Consider the following 25,146-nt stretch of genomic DNA (forward strand, 5'->3'; position numbering starts at 1 on the left):
GAGCAGATAGGCTCGCTTCGTCTTCTGTTCTATCTAACCGCCTTGTCTCTGACGTCACGACGTTAGTCGCGTAGGTAGACCGGAAACGGAAACGTAAGAGGAGGAGGGCGGGTCTCTGTGGCTCGCTCTCGGCGGCTGGCGCCGGTACTGTGCAGGTGGAGGAGGAACGGTCATGGAGTGAGTTGACGTAGCGGTGAGGGCGGTTGGCGGAGGTCTGTCTCCTTCCTTGTACGTAGCCGGCGCCATGCAGTACCCGGCTCAGCACTGCCAGCAGCTCGTGCAGCGGTTGAACCAGCAGAGGCAGGCCGGGTTCTTTTGCGACTGCACCGTCCGCATCGGGGAGGCCCAGTTTCGGGCCCACCGGAACGTGTTGGCTTCCTTCAGCGGCTATTTCGGGACTTTGTGCCGGGACAGTTTCGGCGGCAGCGTCGTTCTGGATCAGACTCAAATAAACGCCAGTGGCTTCGAAAAACTTTTGGACTTCATCTACACCGGTCATGTCAGTCTGGACAGGTAAAAAGGTTCACTGCGAAAAGCGGATGACTTCTTTGAACGAGACGTATGCGGTTGTAGGCGGTTTTCTTGTTTGTAAGAACTTTTACTTACTGTATTACACGCAGGCAAGAATCCCCTAAAAAATAAACTTGAAAACGAGGACCTGCGTCATGAAACCAGAAATCTAAGCCGTCCTGCAAAAATCAGGACCGTGGAACATTCACATAAAAACTCAATACAAAGAAAAAACCACACAACAAAATGAAGTGATAAGAGCCACACATAGTAACATATAGTAACATAGTAGATGACGGCAGAAAAAAGACCTGCACGGTCCATCCAGTCTGCCCAACAAGATAACTCATATGTGCTACTTTTTGTGTATGCCCTACTTTGATTTGTACCTGTCCTGTTCAGGGCACAGACCCTATAAATCTGCCCAGCACTATCCCCGCCTCCTGCCACCAGCGCATAGCTGTTACTTCCATTCTGCCTTTTAAAGTTGCAGGTACATGCTTGTTACATACATACATACATAGTAGATGACAGCAGAAAAAGACCTGCACGGTCCATCCAGTCTGCCCAACAAGACAAACATATGTGTAAACCTTACCTTGATTTGTACCTGCCTTATTCAGGGCACAGACCGTACGAGTCTGCGCAGCAGTACTTCCCGCCTCCCAACCACCAGTCCCGCCTCCCATCACCGGCTCTGGCACAGACCGTATAAGTCTGCCCTCCACTATCCTCGCCTCCCAACCACCAACCCCTCTTCCCCCCACCTGCTCCGCCACCCAATTTCGGCTAAGCTTCTGAGGATCCATTCCTTCTGCACAGGATTCCTTTATGCATATCCCATGCATGTTTGAATTCTGTTACCGTTTTCATCTCCACCACCTCCTGCGGGAGGGCATTTCAAGCATCCACCACCCTCTCTGTGAAAAAATACTTCCTGACATCTTTCCTGAGGCTGCCCCCCTTCAACCTCATTTGTCCTCTCGTTCTACTGCTTTCCCATCTCCGGAAAAGATTTGTTTGCGGATTAATACCTTTCAAATATTTGAACGTCTGTATCATATCACCCCTGTTCCTCCTTTCCTCCAGGGTATACATGTTCAGGTCAGCAAGTCTCTCCTCATACGTCTTGGAACGCAAATCCCGTACCATTCTCGTAGCTTTTCTTTGCACTGCTTCCATTTTTTTTTAACATCCTTCGCAAGGTACGGCCTGCAAAACTGAACACAATACTCCAGGTGGGGCCTCACCAACGACTTGTACAGGGGCATCAACACTTCCTTTCTTCTGCTGATCACACCTCTTTCTATACAGCCTAGCAACCTTCTCACTACAGCCTCCGCCTTGTCACACTGTTTCGTGCATCACTTTGCGAGTAGAAACCCAAGAGAGACTTATGTGTTAGGCGGTGAGAGTCTGATAGGTAATGAGGGGGAGAGGGATCTTGGTGTGATAGTATCCGAGGATCTGTCTTGGACCTGGCGATGAACTAGTCGTGTTGCACACATTAAATTCCATTTATTTCTGCACACTGCAATTGAATATCTAATGGCCTCATTACCATGCATTTTAATAAATAGTAAAAGTGAATAGTAAACACAATAGTAAAAGTGAAATCTATCATTAAGTCATTTTGTGTGGGATTTGTTTTTCTTGACGAGTTTTACCAGAAATCAAAACCAGTATACATAGGAGCCAACTTTTCAGAATGAGGCGGGTTGGGCTCTGAATAGGGAGACACAGATCACTTTGTAGCATTCCATGTGCTGGACCTGAACCGAAATACTGCAAAGTGATTTCTGATTATCTTATGCTAATTTCTCAACTTTTTTGGCTATAGGTTTAGCTACCTGATATTCTCCTTAATTTAATGCTTACTGCTTAATTAATTTGTCCAGTGAATCTGTATTGTGGTGCACTTCTGTCTTCTAACCCTGCCTGGTTATAATCTAGTGGAATTTGAAAGTTTAAATCAACTGAAAATTCTTTGATCAGACTGTAGCATTCTGGTCATACCTAGAGAACATTTTTTGATACAGCTCTTGGCTGACTCACTGGGACTTATAGTCCCACCCACCCCATGGTTTTCCAGTCATATAAAGACAAGCCAAAACTCATTAACTTTACTCCTCAGTCATACACGGCGATCTTGCAGACTGTTAACCCCATCATAGTACATTTGTTCATACCCATTTCAACCAATCAGGATGACTTTTATTCTCTGTAATAATGTGGTGCTTTATTTTCAAGGCCAATCATCTGGAGACTTAAGGCTTGTCCTATCTGTCTTCAGCTTGCTAGTTTAAAACAGGAGCTAAATAAAGTAAAGCAGGAATTGGATGCACTTAAAGCAGCTTCTAGGACTGCACAGAATCATACCAACTTCTCACCACTGCCTCAAAGGATAAAACCACCTAAGAATAGATGGTTCACGGTAGGCTCAGGCAGACTACATCATGTGGCACAGAAGCATCCGCTCTCACAAGTGTTGCCCCTACAGAATTCTTTTGCCCCATTATAGCACTGTGATGCTTCTGAAAATAGAACTGAGGCGGAAGAAGAAACAATGAAGGTGGAACAAAAAGATATGAAGGTACCAAAGAGAAAAGACACCCCCAAATCACTAATGTTGAAACTCATACCAGGAAATTGTTGCTACTAGGAGATTCCATTATCAGAGGCATTAACTTTGAAATACAGTTCAAGGGGCCATGCAAAGTGAAATGCCTTCCAGGCTCTTCAGCTACCAGGAGTACCAAGCAAATAATCTCTATAATCAGAGAAAAAACTAAGGAGTCAAACACTGATGTTGTTATTCACCTGGGAACAAATGACTTGTCCAGTAATACCCCACTTGCCAAGCAGAGAGCTTTTCAGGAGATGGGAGAGGGGTTAAAACCTTTGATATAAACAATAGCTTTCTCTGAAGTACTACCTACCTTTGGAAAGGGAGAGAAAAGATTGCAAAGTACTGAGAATTTCAATAGCTGGCTCAAAGCCTGGTGTCACCAAGAAGGATTTAGGTACATAGGAGGATGGGGCAATACATGGGAAAAACAAAAGACTATACTGTAACGATAGGCTGCATCTCACTGTGGCAGGAAAAAAATCCTTGGGGAGAAATTCAGACAATATATTTCTAGGCATTTAAACTAGAAGGGGGGTGGCATATGGAGGCAGTTCACTTCAAGTGGTCACCCCCAGCTAAAGACAAGATGCGTCAGTAGAAAAAAAGCAAAGAAAACAACAATCTTAGCAAATCACTTCTTACCAACACAGCAAGAAGTGAGACTAAACAAGAAACAGAAGATAAAAATTCCACTGAAATGTAGATGGAAAGCGATGACCACAAATGCTCACAGTCTAAGCAATAAAGTTCATGACCTTCAAGCCCTGATGTTGGAGGCAGACTTAGACTATACTGTTGTTGCAATCACGGAGACATGGCTCAATGGTTGCAAACGTACCAGGCTATAATCTATTTAGGAAGGATAGAGATGTTCGTAAAGGTGGAGGAGTAGCTCTGTATGTGAGAAATGATATCACAGCGACTGAAATGACAGGGACCTGGGGAAAGGAAGAAGCGATATGGATCACCTTAAAAAGAGGTGATAGAACCTCTGTCCACGTGGGTGTTGTCTACAGACCTCCGACACAATTGGAGGAACTAGATAAAGATCTGATCGTGGATATTCAAAAGTTGGGAAAGAAGAGAGAGGTGCTGTTGCTGGGAGATTTCAATCTGACGGATGTAGATTGGAAGGTTCTATCTGCGGAATCGGAAGAAGTAGAGAGATCGTGGATGCTTTTCAAAGTGCTCTGCTCAGACAAATGGTGACGGAACCCATGAGGGAGGGAGCGACGCTGGATCTGGTGATCACAAATGGGGATAGTGTTTCAAATGTCCGAGTGGGTGCCCACCTGGGCAGCAGTGACCATCAAACAATCTGGTTTGAAATGACAGCTGAAGTGGAGGGCAGCCACTCAGAAAGTCCTGGATTTCAAGCATGCTGACTTTAGTAAAATGGGGAATACCTGAGGAAGGAGCTGATGGGCTGGGAGGACGTACGAGAAGTGGAAGGTCCAGGCTGAAAGAAGCTATAAATATGGTCACAAACCTTTATGTAATGAGAGTAAAAAGAGAAAAAGGAAACTGATATGGTTCTCCAAGCAAGTGGCTGAGAAAATAAAGGCTAAAGAGTTGGCGTTCCTGAAATACAGAAAAACTCAAGAAGAGGAACACAGAGAGGAATACTGGATGAAACTGAAAGAAGCCAAGAGGAGAGACGTCTGGCGGAAGAACAAATGGCTAGAAATGTAAGGAGGGTGACAAAAATTTCTTCAGGTATATTAGTGAAAGGAGGAAGACTATAAAAAGGGAATTGTGAGACTTAAAGATGCAAAACGATGTAGATATGATGATGAAGAAAAAGCAAATTTGCTAAATAGATACTTTTGTTCTGTTTTCACAGAAGAAAATCCGGAGAAGGACCGCGATTGACTGGCAAAAGTACATATGAGAATGGAGTGGATACAGCACTGTTCACGGAAGAGAGTGTGTATGAACAACTTGAAAATCTAAAGGTGGACAAAGCCGTGGGACCGGACGGGATCCACCCCAGGATATTGAGGGAGCACAGCGAGGTTCAGGCGGGTCCTCTTTAAAGATTGTTTAATAAATCCTTGGAGACGGGAGAGGTTCTGTGGGATTGGAGAACGGCGGATGTGGTCCCTCTTCACAGAAGTGGTGATAGGGAAGAAGCTTGAAACTACAGGCCGGTAAGCCTCACTTCGGTTATTGGAAAAGTAATGGAAGCGATGCTGAAGGAAAGGATAGTGAATTTCCTGGAAGCCAATAAGTTACAATATCCGAGACAACATGGTTTTACCAAAGGTAAATCATGCCAAACGAATCTCATTGAATTCTTTTAACTGGGTAACCGGAGAATTGAATCATGGATGTGCTATAGATGTAATCTACTTAGATTTCAGCAAAGCTTTTGACACGGTTCCCCACAGGAGGCTCTTGAATAAACTTGACAGGCTGAAGATAGGACCCGACGTGGTAAACTGGATTAGGAACTGGTTGACGGACAGACGCCAGAGGGTGGTGGTTAATGGAATTCACTCGGATGAGGGAAAGGTGAGTAGTGGAGTGCCTGAGGGATCGGTGCTGGGGACGATTCTGTTCAATATATTTGTGAGTGACATTGCCGAAGGGTTAGAAGGTAAAGTTTGCCTTTTTGCGGATGAACTAAGATTTGTAACAGAGTGGACACCCTGGAGGGAGTGGAAAACATGAAAAAGGATCTGCAGAAGCTAGAAGAATGGTCTAAGGTTTGGCAATTAAAATTCAATGCGAAGAAATGCAAAGTGATGCACTTAGGGAGTAGAAATCCACGGGAGACGTATGTGTTAGGCGGTGAGAGTCTGATATGTACAGATGGGGAGAGGGATATTGGGGTATAGTATCTGAGGATCTGAAGGCGACGAAACAGTGTAACAAGGCGGTGACCATAGCTAGAAGGTTGCTAGGCTGTATAGAGAGAGGTGTGACCAGCAGAAGAAAGGAGGTGTTGATGCCCTGTATAAGTCGTTGGTGAGGCCCCACCTGGATATTGTTTCAGTTTTGGAGGCCGTATCTTGCTAAGGATGTAAAAGAATTGAAGCGCTGCAAAGAAAAGCTACAAGAATGGTATGGGATTTGCGTTCCAAAGACGTATGAGGAGAGACTTGCTGACCTGAACACGTATACCCTGAGGAAAGGAGAAACAGGGGTGATATGATACAGACATTCACATATTGAAAGGTATTAATCCTCAAACAAACCTTTTCCGTTGATGGGAAGGCGTATTACTAGAGTGGAGTGGAGGAGTGGCCTAGTGGTTAGTGGTGGTGGACTTTGGTCCTGAGGAACTGAGTTCGATTCCTGGCACAGGCAGCTCCTTGTGACTCTGGGCAAGTCACTTAACCCTCCATTGCCCCATGTAAGCCGCAGTGAGCCTGCCATGAGCGGGAAAGCGCGGGGTACAAATGTAACAATAATAATAATAGAGGACATGAAATGAGATTGAAGGGGGGGCAGACTCAAGAAAAATGTCAGGAAGTATTTTTTCACAGAGAGAGTGGTGGATACTTGGAATGCCCTCCCGCGGGAGGTGGTGGAGATGAAAACGGTAAAGGAATTCAAAAATGCGTGGGATAAACATAAAGGAATCCTGTTCAGAAGGAAGGGATCTTCAGAAGCTTAGCGGAGATCGGGTGGCAGAGCCGGTGGTTGGGAGGCGGGGCTAGTGCTGGGCAGACTTCTACGGTCTGTGCCCTGAAAATGACAGATACAAATCAAGGTCAAGTATACACATAAAGTAGCACTTATGAGTTTATCTTGTTGGGCAGACGGGATGAGCGTGCAGGTCTTCTCTGCCGTCATCTAGTATGCTACTATGTAAGTTGATCTCTTTTTGTATATATATTGCTGATATTGCCATTCAATTACCACTTCAAATGTTTATATGGATACGCTGCATGAAATTTGGGAATGGGGAATATATTAATGTTATTGGAAGCTGGGCAAAGGAATTTAGATTAAAACTAAATTAGGACAAGACAAAATTTCTTTGACTTGGTTCCCCAAAAGAGACTGAGAGTAAGGAAGATTTTGTTATCGATATACTCAATTTAATTTGAATTATCTGTCCAGATTCTGGGAATAGAAGTTGATTACCAGCAGACTATGAAAAATCAAGTCGTCAAGGTTGTAAAACAGTCCTTTTTAATGTTAAGAAGATTAAGATTGATTTATAGAAAGTTTGAATTGTTTTCCTTCAGGCTTATAGTTTGATCTTTGCTGTATCAAAAATGGATTACTGCGATGTTGTATATGTAGGATGTACCGAATATCTAATGAAAGATTGCAAATGATTCAGAATGTAGCTGTATGGGTGATTTTTCTCTTTAAAGATGGATGTATCTACTACTACTACTACTACTTAACATTTCTAAAGCGCTACTAGGGTTACGCAGTGCTGTACAATTTAACATGGAAGGACAGTCCCTGCTCGGAGAGCTTGCAATCTAAAAAGACAAATGTACAGTTAATCAGATAGGTCAGACAGATTAGGGCAACCTGTATGTTCGAAAGGTTAGGTTCTATCACCCCTTACTATATTAAACTATACTGGCTTCTGGTTTCAGCGAGATTCTACTTTAAGCTGTGTAAAATGGTTTGTCAAACTTTACAAGAAAATATGCCTTCCTATTGGATGGAATTTTTTTCTGTATTAAAAAAAACAGCTACTATGGGGCAAATTCCCCCAGTTAAATCAGTTAAATATCTAAATACTTATTGATTTCTATTCCCTATCAAGCTGCAAAATTTGGATTGCTTGTACCGTTATTTGTACGTTCCTTAACTCTCACTTTCAATCTTTTTGTAAACAGCTTAAGGCAGTTCTAAATTCAAATAATTTAATATTTCTCAAACAGATCAAGTTGTATTGTGTATATTCCCAGATGTTTGTTCTGGTATCTTTTATGATTATGTGATCCACATGGAACTATGTAGGTCATTGTGGAATAGAAGCCTTTAGTGTGCTAAACCCAGAAACCACTGTAGCAGTAAAATAGTGTTTATATTGGGTGGGGGAAAAGTCTCAACCCACTGTGACAGAAATCACAATCATTCATTGCACACAGTAAAAAGTCATCATAGACTAAAAAACCCCTTTCTTCATCTATCAAGTCTCTTTGCTATCTTTTTATTTTTTATTTTTTTTTTTTTTCAGGAATTGAGCATCCTCGTGCATTAAATCTTGCCAAGTCTTTTTAAGGTCAAAAAAGATAACTTTAAAATGAACTTATCTTGATATTGAAGACGCCAGCTTATATAATAATTCATGTGCGGTCCCAACAGTCCCGTTTTGCGTTGCTTCCTCAGGGAAGCATACCACAGAGCATCATAGTTGACAATTGCTGAACGCTGGAGAACTCTCTCTTCTGCCGCTTAAACCCAACACAAATTAACCCTCCTTTGACACTCTCAAGGAATTTGATCAAGCAACCACAGAAATGGCTCCTATGCCAGGATGTACAACAACTGTCGCCCATAGGAAAGCAGCTTTGGCATCACTCTTTGTACCAGTGGTGTAGCTAGAACCGAATGGGACCCTGGGTGGAAAAACAGAGATGTGCTCCCTATGGCCTCATCTCTCCCAAGGTAGTGGGATGGAGAATGAGATGAGACGAGACACCCTTTCAGAGCTCCAGTAGACAAACCCTGCAAAAAGCAAACACATCCAGACCTACATAGAAAACCTGTCATAGTAATAGAAACTGAAGTGCAAAACAAGAGATCCATGTTTCCCAAACACTGACATATTACCATTAATTTTAGAAACAAAAGTAACGTTTTTTTTGCCTTTGTTGTCTGAGCGTTGCTTATAAGTCCCTCTTTTCTGCTTTTCTCTGTTTTTCTTAACTCTCCTCATTTCAGGGTCTCCTGTTCTTTGACACTTCATTTGTCTCTACCCAACATCCACCTTTCCTCCGTTCCCTTAGCTGTCGTGTCCAATGTCTCCCCTCTGTGCCCCTGTCCCTAACCCCCCTCATATTCAGTATCTGCCTTCAATGTCCTCTCTCCATATTCAACGTCTGCCCTCTCTGTTCTTATCTTACTCTACCTAGCATCCCTGTGTCCATAACCGTTTTCCTTGTGTCCAGCTTTGCACTCCTGTGTCCTTGTTCCCATGCCCAGCATCTCTTCTGTGTCCCCGTCCCTCCCCATGGCCAGTTTCCCCCTCTCTTCACCCTCCCCTTTGGTTCCAGGTCTCTCTTTCTGTCTCTCTCTCTCTCTTCCCTCTGCTTACCCCCAAGTACAGTTTTCTGTTCCCCTCTTCCCCCCCCCCCCCCCCCCACTTTTGCTCCATGCCTTTTTTTTTTCACTTGCATGCTCTCTCCCCCCTTCGTGATCTGGCATCTCCCTCCCTCCCTCCCTGTTCCAAGCTATCCACTATCCCTTTCACTGCCTCTTTCTCCTGCATTCCCCCACCCCCCGGTCTAGCATCTGCCCCCTCTCTTCCCCTTCACTCCAGGTCTCTCTCTCTCTCTCTTCCTTCTGCTTGCCTCCTCCCCCCCTTCCAAATGTCTCTTTCCTCTTCTCCCCTGTGCCCGTGTCTGGGTCTCTATAGCTCTCGTTCCTCCCTCTCCCCCACTGATTCTCCACACACAGAGGTGGCTCTTGGCAGACGCAGCGCTGAAGGCAGCCTCTCGGCCGGTGGAGTATTTCCTCTGCTGCATCCCGCCTAAGGAAGTTGCAAAAGAGAGGCAGGACGTAGCAGAGGAAAAACTCCACTGACTGAGAGGCTGCCTTCAGCTCTGTGACTGCCACAAGGCGCCTCATTGTGTGGAGCACTGGGGGAGGGAGAGCTATAAACCCGTACCCAGGCAAGGGAGGGAGGGAGTAGAGGAAAGAAGGTTCAGCTGTAGGCGGCCCTGGGCATTTTGCTGGCTTTCTCAATGGTAGCTACACCCCTGTTTGGTACCCTTTTGACTAGATTAGGTTTCCATTAAAAAAAAAACAAAGTACGTAATTTAAGAATTTCAAAAATGTAATGTAAAAATTGTATTGATACTGGGTGAGTGTCACTTCTTGCTATTCTCCTATTTGAACAAGAGTATTGCATAGCTACCATCCTATATAATATTTCTCACCTCCAACAGGATGTGCTTGGGACCGTGCCTGCCGGAAGTGGTCTGCTAGGTAGGCACGCACTGACCTCAGTGACATCAGTGACAGACAATTTGGCTAAGCAAAACAATCTGAGTGCTGGCCATTAGGACACAGGGTTGATAGGAAAGTTTTAAAAGACAGAAGGAACCAACCGAAAGTGTTAAATGGGGGGAGGGGGGAAGTTCTGAACGACTGAAAGACATGAACATTTGGGAAAGGAAAACAATCTGAATGCTGGCCATTAGGACACAGGGTAGATAGGAGAGTTTTAAAAGACTGAAGGTTATCAATAGAAATCAAACAAAATAAAACATGGAAAAGAAAATAAGATGATACCTTTTTATTGGACATAACTTAATACATTTCTTGATTAGCCTTCGAAAGCTAATCAGAAATGTATTAAGTTATGTCCAATAAAAAAGGTATCATCTTATTTTCTTTTCCATGTTTTATTTTGTTTGATTTCTATTGATAACCTTAAGAGTGGACTAACACGGCTACCACACTCCTCTAATTAAAAGACTGAAGGAAAGGAAAGTGTTAAACTGGAGAAGGGGGGGGGGGGGGGAGTTATGAATGACTGAAAGACATGCAAATTTGGAACAGGAAAGCAATCTCAGTGCTGGCCATTAGCACACAGGGTACATAGGACAGTTTTAAAAGACTGAAGGAACCAAAAGTGTTGGGGGGGGGGGGGCAAGTTCTGAATGAATGAAAAAAATGAAAATTTAAGAGACGAACACAATCTGAATGCCGGGCACTTTTGTAAAAAAAATGAAGGACGTAAAAGTATTAAATCTTGGGGGAGGGGTGAGGAGGAAAGCGGTGGGGTATCCGGATACTGGGCGTTAGGACCACGGGGGTACATAGACTTTTGAAAGCCTTAAGGAACCCAAAGTGTGGGAAGGAGGAGGAAAAGGAGGGGAGGGAACGGGGTGAGGGGCATTAGGAACAGGGGAGGGGGCCCTGTCACACACTCTCATTCTCACACACACACTGTCACACACCCGCACATTCACTCTGGCTCTCTCTCTCAAACATACACACTCCCAGGAAAACCTTGCTAGCGCCCGTTTCATTCATTCCACAAACGGGCCTTTTTTACTAGTAATCTATAAAACGGGTGAGTATTTTAGGGATTGAGTCAGGAAAAGTCCATATGAATTGTGGTTCTGAAATGCTCTGGTTGTCTTGCAGTACATTTAAAATATAGCCATATTTTAAATGTATTGCAAGGTGACTAGAATGCCCCTAAATATCTAGTGTTACCTAACTTTAGAATAAATAGTCTGCCCTATCAGCTGTGGTAGTTAACCACCCCTACCAAGGAAGTTTGAGAGGAAAGGAAAAAAGGTTATTGGCTGTGGCAGAAGCTGCTTTATCCTTCCTATGCTTGCCCACCAGAATAATATTTTCCCCTTTTTACTGTTTTCCACCCAAGATGTGCTCTATCAAGGAATGAAAGTATAAAATAGAGGCCTTAAATTAATAAATGTTCTTACAGCAAAATGGCATATGTTAGTTTTGTGTACCTAATCTGGTGAAGGTTTATATTTTCAGAGAAAATGTCATTTTTGCCTTGTTGCCTTTCAGTTGCAATGTTAAAGAAATCCTTCAGGTGGCTGAGTTTCTCAGAGTGGAAGAGATGGTGTCACAATGTGTAAAAAATATGGAATCCATTGCAGTCCTCACTAATCCTTCCACAGAGATGACTGTCATTGGAGAATGCACGGCAATAAATCAGCAAGCATGTTTCCTGCCTCTGGGAGATCATGGTAATCCAGGGAAACCACCAGAAGTAGTTTCGATTGACATCATCCAAAGTAAACCAAAAAGAGTCATTTTAGGAAAAAAGTCTTCTCAGACCAGAAAGAGGAAAAAAATGTTTGCCCCCCAAAGAAAGGTACAGAAGAAAATTGTGCAATATCAGAAAGACATTCTAAAATCTTCAGCAGTTGAAATGTTCCTAGATGCCAACAAACTTGCTACAGAGATAACAGAACAAGCTGTACAAGGGCACGATAATTCTGACTTGCAGCTAGTATCTGCCCTGGATAATGAAACTTTCCTTATGCAGGACATTACTGTACAAACTGTAACAATGAAGCCAAAATGTGCAAAATCACAGCAAAGCTGTGCTTTGAAAGACCACTGTATGTCTAACATAGTGAGCATAAAGAACATTTTTCCACTGGAAAGTTCAGAGAAAGAGTTGGATCAGAAATACTCAAAGAAAAAGCCTGCTTGTAACACTTGCGGCAAACACTTTTCTGAAGCCAGCAGTCTACGACGACACATGAGAATCCACAAAGGAGTCAAACCGTACGTCTGCCACCTTTGTGGGAAAGCATTTACCCAATGCAATCAGCTGAAAACTCATGTAAGAACTCACACAGGTGAGAGACTGTCTTAATATCTGGGGCTTGGGGAGGGGGTAACTTTTCACTGAAAGCTCATACTAGTATTCAAAGTTATATACACATTCTTTTGACAAGTGTTTGATTTTGTTTCTTCTGCTTCTTTTGGAATTCTAGCTCATTAAGAATCTGAGCTGGGTGTGACACCTGGAACTTTCATTTGTAACTACTCAGGGATTTTTCCCCCCCACTTCCTATTATCTCCCAGTTTACTTGCAGTCCTTGGCAGAGAGCTCCTTAAGGAATCCTGCAATCATGGGCCCTAAATCCAGCTACTAAGAGGGTAATTTTGTAACGGGGCATGTAGGGCTTTTAGGCAGGTAGGTACTACATATGGCTCAATTTAATAAAAAGCAACATGCTAGAGAAAGTAGATTCATTTATTCCAAGGCAGGTTTTAAGTGGGTGCCTGCATGTACCAGAAAGAGTAGGTATATATGTATGTATATATTTTGAAGTATGCATTCATCCTTGGGAACACCTGTGTGTAGATCCAATAAGGGCACACATTATGCACCTATTTTGTATGTAGATATACACCCCAGACAATTACAATTTTAGAAGAGTTCAGGTGAGCATGTAAAACACTTCTACATGCTCAGTTCCCTTAGAATTACTTGTACCTTCATCCGCAAGTATGTAGCCTCATTTCCCAAGGGTTGGCTCCTTGGCAAACCTGACACTAACCAATCAAAAATAACCCTTTACCCCCAATTGTTAGAACAATGGGCCGAAAATAAGGGAACATGATTAAATTCTCACTAGTACCCAAGCTCACAAGAGGTAAGTCATTGCACCTGAGGCAATGGAGGGTTAAAACTTAGATTGTAAGCCCTCTGGAGACAGGAAAATGTATCCTGTACTGGAATGTAGCTTATCTTGAAATACTACTGGAAAAAGGCATGAACTAAATCCAAATCCCTTGTCCCTAACACCCCCATTTGTGACTGAGTTCTGCCCCCCCATCCCCCAGGGCAGTGAACACTGCTTGACCAGAGAGCAGAGAAGACAATTAGAAATCAACTCCATATCTCTCCTTATTGGTGTGCAGAGCTTTTCACTAATTCACAAGGACAGCCCTGACAAGTATTTTCACATTTAATAAAAATATTTGCACAAATGTGAAGAGCAATTCCGTGATTGGGTACCCGCATTTACGTTCCACTTGAATGCATAAATACACAGAATAGCAACACTTTTGCAAGTAAGCATGCACTTATGTATGTAGGTGGCAGCAAAGAGACTTAAACACTCTTCTGTAAGGGCACGCATAAGTGGCATTAGCCCATAAACACAAGGGAGGTGTTCACAAGGATGGGGCATGGGTGGTGCTGCCACTTGCATGCACAGTCTATATGCATGCTCTTGCATTTAGGTGCTCGCAGTTATACCAGTTCTGTGGTTGGTGGAACTGCAGGTATGGCATCCAGATGCCTTATGTAGAATAGATTCTCATCACACAGCATTGGGGATGCAGAGTAAAAGGACCGTTATGAAATTGCATGACTAATGATATGCATACTGAAAAATCATGCATTGGTATTTTGTGGGTGTAGTTTGTAATTCTGCCTCTGTTCTGCCCAATGCGCTCATATATTTTATAAACTAAACATGGGTAGAGTACACACATTTACACCTTTTTTCAGAGCAGGTGTAAATTTGTGTATGGACATTTGTGTGCCATTGGGGCTGGTTCTGGGAGCCTGTTTTATGAATGCACATAGGTGCCTGTTTGTACTTTTCACATAGAGGGGCATAATCGAAAGTGGGTGCCCATCTCCGTGGGCGGCCATGCGAAGGGGCGGGACAAACCGTATTTTCGAAAAAAGGTGGGCGTCCATCTTTTTTTTTTCGATAATACGGGTTGTGCGGGGCAAATGCCTAGGATTTGGGCATTTTTGAGCTGGGCGCTATTGGTTTTCAGCGATAATGGAAACCAAAGGCGCCCAGCTCAAAAACGAACAAATCCAAGGCATTGGGTTGTGGGAGGGGCCAGGATTCGTAGTGCACTGGTCCCCCTCACATGCCAGGACACCAACTGGGCACCCAAGGGGGCACTTTTACAAATTAAAAAAAAAAATGTAAAATAGCTCCCAGGTGCATAGCACCCTTCCCTTGTGTGCTGAGCCCCCCAAAACCCGCTGCCCACAAGTCTACACCATTACCATAGCCCTAAGGGGTGCAGGGGGGCACCTGGGTTTTGGGTTTTTTTTTGGGAGGGCTCAACATTAACCAGCACAAGTGGAACAGGTAGGGAGGGATGGGCCTGGGTCCGCCTGCCTGACGTCCACTGCACCCACTATCAGCTGCTCCAAGGGACCTGCATACTGCTGTCAGGGAGCTGAGTATGACATTTGAGGCTCACATACAGGCTGTCAAAAAAGTTTTTAAAGTTCTTTTTTTATGGTGGGAGGGGGTTAGTAACCACTGGGGGAGTCAGGAGAGGTCATCCCCAATTCCCTGCGTGGTCATCTGGCCAGTTGGGGCACTTTTTTGGGACTTGGGGTCGTGAAAAAAAAAGGGTCCAGCAAAAGCAACCCAAATTCTCACTTCTGCCACCCTTTTTTTTTTTTTTTCGATTATCGGCTGAAGGCGCCCATCTCTCCTCGGCCGTTAAACACGCCCCACGCCCCAGTCCCGCCTCCGACGCCCCCATCAACTTTGTTCGTTCCCGCAACGGAGTGCAGTTGAATACGCCCAAAATCGGCTTTCGATTATACCAATTTGGGCACCTGTGCGAGATGGGCACCCATCTCCCGATTTGGGTCGAAATATGGGCACCCATCACTTTCGAAAATAAGGCCAATAGACTCCCTGTAAGAAAATTGCATGCATATTGGACAGTATAAAAGACATAAGAGATTGAATTTGCACAAGCTAAACTTGTGTTAATTCAGCCTTTTTTTTGCTTCTTAAATATTATGGGCACAGCAATTGTTTTATACTGATCCAGTTAGGCTGTAATTTAGATAAATGTGGACATGTGGGTCTTTTTTAGATAAGGTCTTTTGAACCATTATTTTCCATCATTTTTGGGGGGTTTGAGTGGATCATGTGGTATATATTAGGTGTGTACGGCTGACCTGTTCTAACTTCAGGGATCTGTTCTACACCCAAACTGACCTCCAAGCACCATACCTGCCTTAGCCATGTTAGTGTTTCAGAGTTATGTGGTGGGATCCCAGGTTCATCTGCTGCCTGCAGAAATCATCAAAAAGGTTAATGAAACACTGTCTGGATTCACTTGGGCAATAGCAGTGAATTTCTGCCCATTGGGTAAAATAGTCCCTTTGGTTCATAAGTACTATGAACTCAAACCTTGAATTATTTTACCCTTGAGCCGTGGTTTATGGGAATGACAGCCAAGAGGAAAAGATGCAGAGCAATTGAAAAAGAAACATAAGCATAAAGAATAATTTAAGATTTATGGTTATGTTTATTTAATTCATTAGGTGAGAAGCCATACCAATGTGAATTATGTGACAAAGGCTTTGCCCAAAAATGCCAGCTAGTATTCCACAGTCGCATGCATCATGGTGAGGAAAAACCATACAAGTGTGATATTTGCAATTTGCAGTTTGCGACTTCTAGTAACCTGAAGATCCATGCCAGGTAGGCAAAAGAATTCAACAGAAAAGTCTGAATGATGAACTACCAGGTAGTGAAAAAGTGACTGAAGTTGACATCGTTTGTGGAAGGAACTTGCTTTGTGTGTATTAAAAAAAATGTTGCCCTTTCTTCCTGTGCCTAATAAACATTGTGTTTGATAGGAAACACAGTGGAGAGAAGCCATACGTGTGCGATAGGTGTGGCCAGAGATTTGCACAGGCTAGCACATTAACCTATCATGTTCGCCGGCACACAGGGGAAAAGCCTTACATCTGTGACACGTGTGGGAAAGCATTTGCTGTGTCTAGTTCTCTAATCACTCATGCAAGGAAACATACAGGTAGGAATACAAGGTGCGATATTAGGATAAATTACTGCTTAAAGTGGGCAGGGAAAAAAGTTACAGTATAAATTGTAGATAAAAAGAAATGTATTTCACTTGCACTACTTCTGTATTTGTAAAATCTAAAAAAAAAAAAAAATTGGGTGCTTATTTTGTTCTTCCCCCTCATGACTTGGAGCCGTATACAGTGTGTGCCTTTTTTATAAAATGAAACGGAAGAAGAGGCCACAGGTCCCAGTCTTTAATAGTATTGCAAGGAAACACTAAAAGATGAGGAATGTGCCCCTTTCCTGAATGCAGACTCCAGCTGATTAACTGTAAATGCTGCTTTCCATGATGAAGAAATGGCCTTTGAGTGTACTATGTGTTGTTAAAATGTAAGGGAGCCTCCAATAAGGTGTAACAAGGTCAAGCATGATTAGGAAACAAGAAGTCATCGTTTTGATCAAATTACAAAATTACATTTTATGGTGACTTCAAATGATAAATTTCTCAAGAAAGATGTAGTAGAATTGGAAAAGGTGCAGCGAAGGGCGACTAAAATGATAGTGGGGATGGGATGACTTCCCTATGAAGAAAGACTAAGGAGGCTAGGGCTTTTCAGCTTGGAGAAGAGACGGCTGAGGGGAGACATGATAGAGGTATATAAAATAATGAGTGGAGTGGAACAGGTGGATGTGAAGCGTCTGTTCACGCTTTCCAAAAATACTAGGACTAGGGGGCATGCGATGAAACTACAGTGTAGTAAATTTAAAACAAATCGGAGAAAATCTTTCTTCACCCAACGCGTAATTAAACTCTGGAATTCATTGCCGGAGAACGTGGTGAAGGCGGTTAGCTTGGCAGAGTTTAAAAAGGGGTTAGACTGTTTCCTAAAGGACAAGTCCATAAACCACTACTAAATGGACTTGGGGAGAAATCCACAATTCCAGGAATAGCATGTATAGAATGTTTGTACGTTTGGGAAGCTCGCCAGGTGCCCTTGGCCTGGATTGGCCGCTGTCGTGGACAGGATGCTGGGCTCGATGGACCCTTGGTCTTTTCCCAGTGTGGCATTACTTATGTACTTATTTAGGATCAGGATCTATAGAAAGTATATGTCCCAGAACAAGATTTCCTATATTATCTGCAAAATAATACTTAGGAAACTCATTCTGGAATGGGTGATTGGCCAGGCCACATTTCTTTTTTTGTGGTGGTTTCTCGGCGATGAGGCCAGATTTCTTGCGGGATTTATTGGCTGTTTCTTGATCCTGGGTCTATTCCTTTTGGAGGTGGCATTGTATCCAAAAGCTTTCAGCTTAGAACTATTATGAATTTGTGAAAGATTTTCAATTATTTGGGTAGGACTGAAAAATACAATAGCATATGTGTTTAGCAGGTGCTGCACATTGTAATTTTCCATCATTGTTCTTATTAGAAACGTTTTGATTCTTGCATTGTTATTAAAGGTAACACTTTCAGAAACTCAGTTTCAGCATTTATCTTTGCTCGTAGGTAACAACTAATTTTTACAGATGTTCTCAACTTTTATGTATACCTGCAGTATAAGGCCTAAGTGTTAACCCCCTAATTCTATAAAAGTTGCCAAACATTGTGTGCAAATTAAATTGAATAACGAGCCAATTAGTTCCAGTTGGTGCTGTTTGGAATCAGGATGTGCATGATCTGTACCTACACTTTACACACATCTTGAAAAAGGGAGCACAGCAATGAGGGAGGGTCATGGGTGGTTTGGGGTAGATTGTTTGGGTTATGCGTGCAATACTAGAATAAGGGGGGTTTGCATATAAATTTAGGTGGGGGAATTTGCAAATGGATGCTCAACCCCTAGTACTTAAGCGCTATTCTTTAAACCGTGCCTAACTTTAGGCGTAGCTTGTAGAATAGCGCTTGTGGTTTTTTTTTTTTGGGGGGGGGGGGGGGGGTTCAGCACAGACCTTTTTTTTAGGCACTATTTATAGAATTCAAACCAAACTAACCGTGGCTGAGGAACTTCAGAGCACTATTTCTACTTAGCCAGCTGAACTGCTGATTAAGAAGTGCCCCTTATGAGTATACAGTACTGTGTCATAGCGCCTTGTTCTCTTCCAAGAAGCATATAACTAGGAGCAATAGGTGCAAAGCTGCTTCTTTTTGAAGAAGTAAAACATCAAAATTCATGGAACATAGCCATATGTCAAACGTTTCTTATGTTAAAAAAAATAAATTAAAAAATCCTGACTGTTCATCCTTGTGGCAGCTTCGATTTGGTTAGTAAAGTGCTGCTCGATCTTTGACATCAACAAAGTTGTTCAACTGTAGACATGCAAACTGGATGGGTTTGTTCTTAATGTTCCCCTTTAATGACTAGCTCTGCATTTAAATCCTGAGATGTAAATTAGCTTGAACATGTACATTTCTTAAAGACTAAATTCTGTCTTATGCAGAAAGTCAGTGCTGCAGGTCTACATTTCTCAGACTCTGGCTTGCTATCAAACTGAGCTCACTTCTAGCCACAGTACTTACCTTGCACGTTACTCTTTCTGGTCCTAAACCACTTTTGTTTCTTTAGGAGAGAAACCATATACATGTGGAATTTGTGGGAAGAGTTTTATTTCTTCAGGAGAGCTCAATAAACACTTTCGTTCTCATACAGGTTTGTATATATTTCTTGCTCTCTCTTTGCTTTCAAGTATAACAGTTACAAGTGGATGCTGATCAGCGGTCTAAGTCGTTACTGCCTGCCCTTCAGGTCAGCTTTAAGGAAAAGCTTCTCTACCCAAAGTGTTAACGCCAAGGAGGTTTAATGATAGGAGACGGCATGAGTTTATCTGGCTCATTATCTAGGCTGAAGCCAGTGGACTGAGCTTGCCGCCATATTGGTCTGTCCAAAACAATAGCAAACACTATTGAAAACAATTTCAAACTTGTGAGGTTCATACTGTTTTATTAAACCTAGGTTTTGCATTTTTTTTGTTACATTTGTACCCCACACTTTCCCACTCATGGTAGGCTCAATGCGGCTTACATGGGGCAATGGAGGGTTAAGTGACTTGGCCAGAGTCACAAGGAGCTGCCTGTGCCTGAGGTGGGAATCGAACTCAGTTCCTCAGTTCCCCATGACCAAAGTCCACCACCCTAACCACTAGGCCACTCCTCCACATTCTCTCTTATGAGGGAGGAGGGGGATGTAAGGGGAGTTGGGAGGTTTGGGGAGATTTTGAAGGTCTGTGAAGGGGGGAGGGTTAATGTTTTTGTCCTAGCTCCAGAGCGGCAAAAGGTAAATACTGCTGGATCCTTGGGATTCTTCTGGATCCTCTTAGTAAACCTTTAAAAGTTCACTTTTTTTGTTCCACAATCATTGAAATGTGGACTTTTTACATATATTCCTCTTTTGTTTTTTTTAATACTTTTAGATGTTTTTAACACTGTGGTCTATTCTCCTGGAGTCTCCTGCTACCCTGTATTATTCTTGTACTCCTTAAAAAGTTGATTGTGACAAGCCTCCTTTGTTATTTGCAATGATGTATTGTGGATGTCAGTGCTGTGCTATATGCCTTTATTGATTCTATTTATTTTTCCACCTCAAAAAGACAGCGACAGCAGCATCCCATGGCCCAGGTACCTCTGTCTATCCCAGGATTAGACTCCCAACTGCCGATGCAAAGCGATTTAACTGGGCAGGAAGGGCTCCTTCCCAGTTAAATTGCTTGTAGTATGAGCTGAACATTGACCGGAAAGTTTGTCTTCCTCTGTCTCCGCAATTTGCTCATTGCCTTGCATACAGAACCCCCTTCCTTCTGGAAGCCTTTCACCACACCACATGCTCTCTGACAGCTTTTTTATTTATTTGAAAGGTTCCCATATGTAGTTCCTCTATGTACATCCCTATGCTGCCCAAGCCGGCATGTTTCTAAATATAACCAAGATAAAGCAAAGCACAATGAAAGCGTGGATGAACAGATGATAGTTTGTTTTGGATATACCAAGATGGCGACTGCTGGGGAGGAAACAGGCTTCAGCTTTTTGATGTCATGCCATCTCCTGTCATTAAACGTTCTTGGTTACTTGCTTTGTATAAACATTATGCATCTGTACTTCAGAACCTTGTGAAATTATTCAAATGTACATACATCCCTATATAAAATGTGGGACCATCAGAGGGTGTAGCCACCATAGAACAATTTTCAGTGGGGCAATAATTACCCTATTTCATCACAAGTCCCATTTTTCTTAGTGTATTCTTCTCAGTTTATTTTTTTCCATTCATACAGTGGTGGAAATAAGTATTTGATCCCTTGCTGATTTTGTAAGTTTGCCCACTGACAAAGACATGAGCAGCCCATAATTGAAGGGTAGGTTATTGGTAACAGTGAGAGATAGCACATCACAAATTAAATCCGGAAAATCACATTGTGGAAAGTATATGAATTTATTTGCATTCTGCAGAGGGAAATAAGTATTTGATCCCCCACCAACCAGTAAGAGATCTGGCCCCTACAGACCAGGTAGATGCTCCAAATCAACTCGTTACCTGCATGACAGACAGCTGTCGGCAATGGTCACCTGTATGAAAGACACCTGTCCACAGACTCAGTGAATCAGTCAGACTCTAACCTCTACAAAATGGCCAAGAGCAAGGAGCTGTCTAAGGATGTCAGGGACAAGATCATACACCTGCACAAGGCTGGAATGGGCTACAAAACCATCAGTAAGACGCTGGGCGAGAAGGAGACAACTGTTGGTGCCATAGTAAGAAAATGGAAGAAGTACAAAATGACTGTCAATCGACAAAGATCTGGGGCTCCACGCAAAATCTCACCTCGTGGGGTATCCTTGATCATGAGGAAGGTTAGAAATCAGCCTACAACTACAAGGGGGGAACTTGTCAATGATCTCAAGGCAGCTGGGACCACTGTCACCACGAAAACCATTGGTAACACATTACGACATAACGGATTGCAATCCTGCAGTGCCCGCAAGGTCCCCCTGCTCCGGAAGGCACATGTGACGGCCCGTCTGAAGTTTGCCAGTGAACACCTGGATGATGCCGAGAGTGATTGGGAGAAGGTGCTGTGGTCAGATGAGACAAAAATTGAGCTCTTTGGCATGAACTCAATTCGCCGTGTTTGGAGGAAGAGAAATGCTGCCTATGACCCAAAGAACACCGTCCTCACTGTCAAGCATGGAGGTGGAAATGTTATGTTTTGGGGGTGTTTCTCTGCTAAGGGCACAGGACTACTTCACCGCATCAATGGGAGAATGGATGGGGCCATGTACCGTACAATTCTGAGTGACAACCTCCTTCCCTCCGCCAGGGCCTTAAAAATGGGTCGTGGCTGGGTCTTCCAGCACGACAATGACCCAAAACATACAGCCAAGGCAACAAAGGAGTGGCTCAGGAAGAAGCACATTAGGGTCATGGAGTGGCCTAGCCAGTCACCAGACCTTAATCCCATTGAAAACTTATGGAGGGAGCTGAAGCTGCGAGTTGCCAAGCGACAGCCCAGAACTCTTAATGATTTAGAGATGATCTGCAAAGAGGAGTGGACCAAAATTCCTCCTGACATGTATGCAAACCTCATCATCAACTACAGGAGACGTCTGACCGCTGTGCTTGCCAACAAGGGTTTTGCCACCAAGTATTAGGTCTTGTTTGCCAGAGGGATTAAATACTTATTTCCCTCTGCAGAATGCAAATAAATTCATATACTTTCCACAATGTGATTTTCCGGATTTAATTTGTGATGTGCTATCTCTCACTGTTACCAATAACCTACCCTTCAATTATGGGCTGCTCATGTCTTTGTCAGTGGGCAAACTTACAAAATCAGCAAGGGATCAAATACTTATTTCCACCACTGTATATGTGCAGATCATTATTATCTTTACTTCATTACTTATCTTTTGAAAGTACTTAGAGGCCTACGGTCTTCCTACAATATTTCACAGTCTGCATGTGTTTTTAACAACCTTGCTGCTTGTATCAACTGTAGTCAAAGCTCTGAAGTGCAGGCACACCTGTGCAGGAGGTGCTTGGACTCATTCCCAGCACAGAAATATCAGCACATTTTCTCACCAGATGTCCAACGTTGCAAAAGACCTGTTCTGACTTTTCTGCTACTAGGTAGCTAGCTGCCTAGTCTGCCTAGCAGGAAATTAGATGTGGATGGTTCTAGCTAATATTAAACTGACTTCTTATTTTCTGAAATCCCGTTTTAGGTGAAAGACCGTTTGTGTGTGACGTGTGTGGAAGTTCTTATACAGATGTAAAAAATTTAAAGAAGCACAAAACAAAGACTCATAATGGTGAGTAATAGCAGGTTTCCTATTTGGCCCCCTCTAAAATAGTTACCACATAACAAACTCCTGTACTGTATTTATACTTTTCACTCGCTGGTGCATACGTCAGGCTTTTTATGGAGTGTATCATGAAAACATAACACCAGCGTTGAGCTAGGCCTATGTTCTCAGTGAGCTGCCTTATATTTTAAGTTGTATGCAGGCTTCATAGTAAATAACTGCATTTTATGAACTATATAGAATCCATTTGCCTAGCTAATCTTCGTGACTATTAAGACGAATGTTTCTGCAAACCATAACATTTCTTTTTCTTTTTGTTTAGGATGTGAAAAAAACACTCATTCCATTGCAGCTGATAATTCTTTTAATGATCAAAACTCCATGCAAAAAAGTCCACTGCCAGCTCCCACAGACCTGAAACCTTCTGATCTCTCACTACCACTTGCTCTTCTGCTTGGAACTGAAGACCACCAGATGTTGCTGCCTGTGACTGATAACCAGCCTCTCTCATCAGAAACACTGCTGAGGTCCTCTGTGACTGGCTACTCTGAGCCTCAGTACATATTCCTACAACAGTTATACTGATAAGAGATTTTTTTTTGGGATGCAATATAGAACTTTTATTAGTAATAATGCACATTGGTGGACTGGAATTAAAAAAAGTATTCAGGTTGTAATACTGCTCTTAGGTTGAATTATATTTTAGCTAACAGAGCCAAAACGCTCAAGAATGTATATGTACAGTTTTGCGTTTGCTAGATTCCTTTTCAAGATGTGGAAAATGAGGCAGAATCTAGTAAGTCTAGGGGAATGCTCTAGAGTTGATGGCTAAGATTTGTTGTTTAAATGCAGAGTTGTAGATTTGCGTTATAAACTCCCAGGAGTGCTACAGTGTAGGGTGTGATGTTCCGCACAAATGAGCAAGAAGGTAGGGCGACTATCTGATCTTAAGGTAGCCAAACACAAAGCGACAGCAAAAGCCAGAAGGGTGGTGGTTGCAGAGGGAGAGGAATGACCTGCAGGAAAAAAGGAGTTGATATTGCCGCTTAGGATGCATGAAATAGATTTGCATGCACTTGTCTTCTTGGTCTGCAAATCTCTCTCATGCATATTCTTTGAGGTTATCCTGAAAACCCAACTGCCCAGGTGATCCCTGAGGACTGGGTTGAAAACCACTGCTCTAAAGAGTATCAAGTCATTTCTTTCTGGAAAGGTACATTTTGCATTGCAAAGGCATTTAATTAGCAAAGTTAATTTGATGTAACATCTTTCATCCAGGCTGAAACTTGTGTATTAAAAACAAGGTGTCATAGAATTGAAAATTCAGTTCTATCAGTGGTTGAAATGATGTCTGTGTGCCACTGTGATGACAATGAAATGAGAATTTGTCTATGACTACATCAGCCTGAGGTGGGCATAGAAATTAAAGCTGCAGTTCCTATATGCAGTTAAAAACTACACATTGTAGAACCTGGCACTCAATTTGAATGTGCTTCTGCATGCTCAGTTTTCCTGGGCCTTGCTTACTATGCTGAACGCAACTTTGATCATAATCTTCAAATGTTGTTGGGAGAAACAATTGGCATGCTTATAAGCTAGTTTTGAGTGTACGCCCAAAGGCTCTTATTCAAAACCTTTCCACAAAAAGCCTTTATTAAATCAGACCCAAAAACCATTGCTTTGGTGTTTAAAGCCAAAGGTGGTTTAAAAATAATCAGATTGCTCAGTGTGTCTTAGGAATGTAGGACAAATAAAAACCAATATACTATTCCCCTTCTTATAAGCAGTATATGGTACCTTGAGGTGTATTTTCAAAGCACTTAGGGCCCTGTTTACTAAGGTGCACTAGCGTTTTTAGGATGCGCTAATGTTGGAGACACCCATAGGAATATGTGGGTGGCTCTAGCATTAGCGTGCACTAAAAACGCTAGCGAGAGCCCTTAGCCTTACAAAGTTCCATAGCAAACTATGGAACTTTGTAAATCTTAAATGTCAAGTTCTTTAAAAGAAAGATTGGTATAGTAAAACAGCCAATTTTCCAGTTTAGCCATTTGGGGACTAGAGGAAGCACTGGGCTAGAGACTACTGCACCAGCTGTTCCCTCTGATCCTCTGCCAGCGACCTACCAATTGGTTGCTGCTTGGGAGAGGAAATTGGTGGCCCAGTCTCAGAAAAGTAGTAGCAAAGGAGCTGAAGGAACTTTGTAGTGATCAGAGCCCAGCATTTTCTCTTACCCCAAATGTATGTTTAATTGG

At 42.8% G+C, this 25,146-nt stretch overlaps 1 protein-coding gene across 3 annotated transcripts; it reads left to right on the top strand.

The window, feature by feature from the left end:
* The first annotated feature begins 141 nt into the window (after window positions 1-141).
* On the top strand, window positions 142-24,761 carry MYNN (myoneurin). 3 transcript variants are annotated; one of them, XM_030216862.1, is made up of 7 exons: window positions 142-513; window positions 11,831-12,633; window positions 16,107-16,266; window positions 16,425-16,603; window positions 19,161-19,244; window positions 22,811-22,897; window positions 23,214-24,761. In XM_030216862.1, exons 1-7 carry the CDS (start codon window positions 245-247, stop codon window positions 23,474-23,476), a joined length of 1,845 nt encoding a protein of 614 aa, XP_030072722.1. In that variant the 5' UTR covers window positions 142-244; the 3' UTR covers window positions 23,477-24,761. The 3 variants fall into 3 exon arrangements, with proteins under 3 accessions (XP_030072722.1, XP_030072724.1, XP_030072723.1); XM_030216863.1 differs by lacking the exon at window positions 142-513 and adding an exon at window positions 7,211-7,264; XM_030216864.1 differs by lacking the exon at window positions 23,214-24,761 and having other exon boundaries at window positions 16,425-16,616; window positions 22,811-22,893.
* Window positions 24,762-25,146: the final 385 nt, after the last annotated feature.

Source organism: Microcaecilia unicolor, chromosome 10, assembly GCF_901765095.1.
Source record: "Microcaecilia unicolor chromosome 10, aMicUni1.1, whole genome shotgun sequence".
NCBI lineage: Eukaryota > Metazoa > Chordata > Amphibia > Gymnophiona > Siphonopidae > Microcaecilia > Microcaecilia unicolor.